Source organism: Dendropsophus ebraccatus, chromosome 9 (genome assembly GCF_027789765.1).
Source record: "Dendropsophus ebraccatus isolate aDenEbr1 chromosome 9, aDenEbr1.pat, whole genome shotgun sequence".
Lineage (NCBI taxonomy): Eukaryota > Metazoa > Chordata > Amphibia > Anura > Hylidae > Dendropsophus > Dendropsophus ebraccatus.
This window is the reverse complement of record NC_091462.1, coordinates 6,611,498-6,618,105: the sequence shown is the minus strand read 5'-3', so window position 1 is coordinate 6,618,105 and position 6,608 is coordinate 6,611,498. Positions and strand designations below refer to the sequence as shown.

Genomic DNA, 6,608 nt, shown 5'->3' with positions numbered 1-6,608 from the left:
CAGCTCACGGGTTGCCAGCTCACGGGATGCCAGCTCACCAGCTCACGGGATGCCAGCTCACCAGCTCACGGGTTGCCAGCTCACGGGATGCCAGCTCACCAGCTCACAGGATGCCAGATGACATGTTGGCAGCCGATGGTCTTGCTCCTCAGATGTCGCCTATAAACTTATATAGACTTTGGCACAATGACACTGGCATATATATACAGTCTGACAGGTGTGGGATACAGCGCCGACCCCTCCGCCATCTCCACGCTGTTTGTTCTGGTTTTACGCGCCTCTGGTTCCGGGTCGGGTTCCACCTCCCATCTGCCGGACAGTTTATGAGCGATCCGGTCCCTTTATGACGGATATATAACACTTTTTTTTCCGCTTCTTGGGTCTCCAGGTGTGGGCTGTGAGCAGAGGTGTCAGGATGATGGGGGGAAGGTCATGGAGCGTCTGCTGCTTGGTGCTGCTGGGCGCATCGCTCTGCTGGACCGACGAGGTGAATGATCCCAAACAGGAGGCGGCTCAGCTCATCGCCAACATCGACATGATCCAAGACGTCATGGACATCCTCAACTATCACGAACTGAAGCAGAGGAAAGGTAAGTCCGTTAGGTGGCCGAGACTGAAGGAGTTATCCATAGGTTACTCCATCATCATCTTTGGCACCAACCTGGGGCATAACTACAACTCCCAGCATGCTCTGGGAGGGGGGGGGCTGGGGGCTTATAGATTGAGTCAGAGATACAGAAGACGCAATATTCTCAGCCCCAAAGCCCCGATTATTCATCAACTTCCTTCCTATATCCTGTAATATCAGGGGCCACACTACAAAGCATTACAGTAATATCAGGGGCCACACTACACAGCATCACAGTAATATCAGGGGCCACACTACACAGCATCACAGTAATATCAGGGGCCACACTACACAGCATCACAGTAATATCAGGGGCCACACTACACAGCATGACAGTAATATCAGGGGCCACACTACACAGCATCACAGTAATATCAGGGGCCACACTACACAGCATCACAGTAATATCAGGGGCCACACTACAAAGCATTACAGTAATATCAGGGGCCACACTACAAAGCATTACAGTAATATCAGGGGCCACACTACACAGCATGACAGTAATATCAGGGGCCACACTACACAGCATCACAGTAATATCAGGGGCCACACTACACAGCATCACAGTAATATCAGGGGCCACACTACAAAGCATGACAGTAATATCAGGGGCCACACTACACAGCATGACAGTAATATCAGGGGCCACACTACACAGCATGACAGTAATATCAGGGGCCACACTACACAGCATCACAGTAATATCAGGGGCCACACTACACAGCATCACAGTAATATCAGGGGCCACACTACACAGCATCACAGTAATATCAGGGGCCACACTACACAGCATCACAGTAATATCAGGGGCCACACTACACAGCATGACAGTAATATCAGGGGCCACACTACACAGCATGACAGTAATATCAGGGGCCACACTACACAGCATCACAGTAATATCAGGGGCCACACTACAAAGCATCACAGTAATATCAGGGGCCACACTACACAGCATCACAGTAATATCAGGGGCCACACTACACAGCATGACAGTAATATCAGGGGCCACACTACACAGCATCACAGTAATATCAGGGGCCACACTACACAGCATCACAGTAATATCAGGGGCCACACTACACAGCATGACAGTAATATCAGGGGCCACACTACACAGCATCACAGTAATATCAGGGGCCACACTACACAGCATCACAGTAATATCAGGGGCCACACTACACAGCATCACAGTAATATCAGGGGCCACACTACACAGCATCACAGTAATATCAGGGGCCACACTACAAAGCATTACAGTAATATCAGGGGCCACACTACACAGCATCACAGTAATATCAGGGGCCACACTACAAAGCATTACAGTAATATCAGGGGCCACACTACACAGCATGACAGTAATATCAGGGGCCACACTACACAGCATGACAGTAATATCAGGGGCCACACTACACAGCATCACAGTAATATCAGGGGCCACACTACACATAATCACAGTAATATCAGGGGCCACACTACACAGCATCACAGTAATATCAGGGGCCACACTACACAGCATCACAGTAATATCAGGGGCCACACTACACATAATCACAGTAATATCAGGGGCCACACTACACAGCATCACAGTAATATCAGGGGCCACACTACACAGCATCACAGTAATATCAGGGGCCACACTACACATAATCACAGTAATATCAGGGGCCACACTACACAGCATCACAGTAATATCAGGGGCCACACTACACAGCATCACAGTAATATCAGGGGCCACACTACACAGCATCACAGTAATATCAGGGGCCACACTACACAGCATCACAGTAATATCAGGGGCCACACTACACAGCATCACAGTAATATCAGGGGCCACACTACACAGCATCACAGTAATATTGGGGACTACGGGATATGTTGCTCATGTGGATACAATTGTAACAAACAATCAGATGTGAGAAGTTATGGGGGCAGGATACGCTGGATACTGGAATGAAGTAAAGATAAGTTGGCCCCTGATTTTATTGCGATGCCGTGTAGTGTGGCCCCGATATTATAGTGATTATGTGTAGTGTGGCCCCCAATATTATTGCAATGCTGTGTAGTACAGCCCCCGATATTGTGTGGCCCCTCCTGATATTACTGTGATGCTGTGTAGTGTGGCCCCTCCTGATATTACTGATTATGTGTAGTGTGGCCCCTCCTGATATTACTGATTATGTGTAGTGTGGCCCCTCCTGATATTACTGTGATGCTGTGTAGTGTGGCCCCTAATATTACTGTGTGGCCCCTCCTGATATTACTGTGATTATGTGTAGTGTGGCCCCTCCTGATATTACTGTGATTATGTGTAGTGTGGCCCCTCCTGATATTCCTGTGATTATGTGTAGTATGGCCCCTCCTGATATTATTGATTATGTGTAGTGTGGCCCCTCCTGATATTACTGATTATGTGTAGTGTGGCCCCTCCTGATATTCCTGTGATTATGTGTAGTATGGCCCCTCCTGATATTACTGATTATGTGTAGTGTGGCCCCTCCTGATATTACTGATTATGTGTAGTGTGGCCCCTGATATTACTGTGATTATGTGTAGTGTGGCCCCTCCTGATATTACTGATTATGTGTAGTGTGGCCCCTCCTGATATTACTGATTATGTGTAGTGTGGCCCCTCCTGATATTACTGATTATGTGTAGTGTGGCCCCTGATATTACTGTGATTATGTGTAGTGTGGCCCCTCCTGATATTACTGATTATGTGTAGTGTGGCCCCTCCTGATATTACTGATTATGTGTAGTGTGGCCCCTCCTGATATTACTGATTATGTGTAGTGTGGCCCCTCCTGATATTACTCATTATGTGTAGTGTGGCCCCTCCTGATATTCCTGTGATTATGTGTAGTGTGGCCCCTCCTGATATTCCTGTGATTATGTGTAGTGTGGCCCCTGATATTACTGATTATGTGTAGTGTGGCCCCTGATATTACTGTGATTATGTGTAGTGTGGCCCCTCCTGATATTACTGATTATGTGTAGTGTGGCCCCTCCTGATATTACTGATTATGTGTAGTGTGGCCCCTCCTGATATTACTGATTATGTGTAGTGTGGCCCCTGATATTACTGTGATTATGTGTAGTGTGGCCCCTCCTGATATTACTGATTATGTGTAGTGTGGCCCCTCCTGATATTACTGATTATGTGTAGTGTGGCCCCTCCTGATATTACTGATTATGTGTAGTGTGGCCCCTCCTGATATTACTCATTATGTGTAGTGTGGCCCCTCCTGATATTCCTGTGATTATGTGTAGTGTGGCCCCTCCTGATATTCCTGTGATTATGTGTAGTGTGGCCCCTGATATTACTGATTATGTGTAGTGTGGCCCCTGATATTACTGTGATTATGTGTAGTGTGGCCCCTCCTGATATTCCTGTGATTATGTGTAGTGTGGCCCCTCCTGATATTCCTGTGATCCCGTATACTGCTGTATACACTGCCTGGAGTATTAGCTCCTCTGTCCGTTGTCAGGCCCCCGGCTTCCTGTCAGGGAATGGAGGTGTGCAGACATGCAGGGACAGGACATACTGTTGTATGATGGTTTCACAGCAGCAGTTTATGCTCCAGAGCTGAACTCGGAGGACAGGTAGTTGCAGGTATGGCTGTGGCCTCCATGTTCCCCTCCTCCTCGTATGTTTCCTCCGTCGCTCTGATCACAGTCTCTTCTCTTTCAGTCTTTTTCACCAGGGACTGTGAGGAGCTTTACCTCCTGGGGCACCGGCAGAGCGGCGTCTACGTCATCCGTCCTGAGGGCTCCCCCTATCTGGTGGTCCAGTGCTACATGGACGACTGCGGGGGCTGGACCGTCATCCAAAGGAACCGCTACGACACGGACATCACCTGGAGTGAGACCTGGACGGCCTACCAGCACGGCTTCGGGAACATCGAGCAGGACCACTACCTCGGCAATCGCTTTATCAACCTGCTAACTGCGCAGAAGTGGAACAAGGTCCGCTTCCTGCTGGTGGATTCAGAGAACAGGACCAAGATGGCCGACTACGACAGCTTCTACCTGACCAACGCTACCGACAAGTACCGGCTGAGGCTGGGGACCTACCAAGGAGACGCCGGGGACGCCCTGACCTCCGGGGTCCTCAGAAACCTACACGACAACATGAGGTTCTCCACGTTTGATGATGACAACGATCGGCTGTACAACACGAACTGCGCCAATGAATATGGAGGCGGCTGGTGGATGGACGCCTGCTACGACGCTCATCTCAACAGCCAGGGGCGTCTGCACTGGGAACCGCTGTGTGAGCACAACTGCAGGAGCTCGCTGATCCTGATCCGACCCGTACACATGTACTGTAACCGGGTGTAGGAGCAGCACACAGGGGGCTCTGCTACATACACAACACTAATCATTGTCTGTAATCCTGAAAAATAAATGGAGCCAGAAAGTTACACAGATTTGTAATTTACTTCTATTAAAAAAATCTCCAGTCTTCCAGTACTTATCAACCGCTGTATGTCCTGCAGGAAGTGGTGTATTCTCTCCAGTCTGACACAGTGCTCTCTGCTGCCACCTCTGTTCATGTCAGGAACTGACCAGAGCAGCAGCAAATCCCCATAGAAAACCTCTTCTGCTCTGAACAGTTCCTGACATGGACAGAGGTGGCAGCAGAGAGCACTGTGTCAGACTGCAGAGAATACATCACTTCCTGCAGGACATACAGAATCTGATAAGTACTGGAAGACTGGAGATTTTAAAATACAATTAAATTACAAATCTCTGGCACTTTCTGACACCAGCTGATTTAAAAGAAATGTTTTTTTTTTGGGTGCACAACCCCTTTAATACCCCCTCCCTAATTGGGTGCAGTGTGTGTCCCCGTCCTGATACAGGATCACACGGATGATTGTAATAAAGAGCAGCACATTATTATAGCAGTGAGATGTTCCTGTGTCTCTGTAATAATACACGGTCACCGGTGGTTTACAGCACAACTGATGGATCTGTTCCCTGACAGCAAGCGGAGATGGTAGAGATAGTCAATGTCTGTAAGGTGTTCCAGCATATACCATAGCGGGCTCATAGGGAGCACTGGTGATCATGTTCCTGACGCTTGTGGGATCCTACAGCAAAGTCCAATCGTTCTGACCCACAGATGAGACGCAGACGGATGAGATCCAGGGCGCCATGGTATAGGGTGGGATTCCCGTTCCTGAGGCCCAGTACACACACGGACATCTCCGGACCAGCGCTGAGCGGAGATGTCACACTGTTCGAGTTCGGCAATGTTTTTCGAACCTAAAAACTCACAATTTGGAGAAGCTGGATGCCGCCCCAAGGAGTCCAGGGAAACCTGGATCCCCCCAGGCCGCATCCAGCTTCTTTAGATACCAGGAGTCAATTCTGTTCAGGTCGGGAGAACACCGCCGGACCCCAACAGTTTGGTCACTCCGCTGAGCGCTCGTCCTCACACATCGGGATGTTCACTTCTTATCGGTCTCAGTAACGTCCGACATAGATTAGTAATGGAAAAGGAACAGAACATGGAAACAATGGATTCTAGAAAAGAATATTTAATGATAATGATGTGACCCCAAGATCCGGCCCGGTGAGTGATGCCGCACCGCAGCCGGGGACCACTGTACTGCCATCTGCTCTTCTGTCACATGCTCTTTAGTTAAAGGGGTTGTCCAACAAAAACCTTTTTCTTACAAATCAACTGATATCAGAAAGTTATACAGATTTGTAATTTATTTCTATTAAAAAAATCTTAAATCTTCCCATACTTATTAGCTGCTGTATGTCCTGCAGGAAATGTTGTATTTTCAGTCTAACACAGTGCTCTCTGCTGACACCTCTGGCCGAGACAGGAACTGTCCAGAGCAGGAGAGGTTTTCTATGGGGATTAATAGAAAACCAAGACAGAGTTCCTGCCTTGGCCAGAGGTGGCAGCAGAGAGCACTGTGTCAGGCTGAAAATACAACATTTCCTGCAGGACATACAGCAG

The 6,608-nt window shown here is 48.6% G+C and overlaps 1 protein-coding gene across 1 annotated transcript; it reads left to right on the top strand.

Moving 5' to 3' along the window:
- The first annotated feature begins 363 nt into the window (after positions 1 to 363).
- On the top strand, positions 364 to 5,538 carry LOC138801722 (fibrinogen-like protein 1-like protein). The gene is made up of 2 exons (XM_069984812.1): positions 364 to 590; positions 4,320 to 5,538. Exons 1-2 carry the CDS (start codon positions 416 to 418, stop codon positions 4,967 to 4,969), a joined length of 825 nt encoding a protein of 274 aa, XP_069840913.1. The 5' UTR covers positions 364 to 415; the 3' UTR covers positions 4,970 to 5,538.
- The last annotated feature ends 1,070 nt before the right edge of the window (positions 5,539 to 6,608 follow it).

Excerpts from the sequence above, each read along its gene's own strand:
- LOC138801722 (XM_069984812.1), top strand. The coding sequence starts at position 416 with ATGATGGGGGGAAGGTCATGGAGCGTCTGCTGCTTGGTGCTGCTGGGC. Across the intron at positions 591-4,319 it reads CGAACTGAAGCAGAGGAAAG|TCTTTTTCACCAGGGACTGT; the intron begins GTAAGTCCGTTA and ends CTTCTCTTTCAG.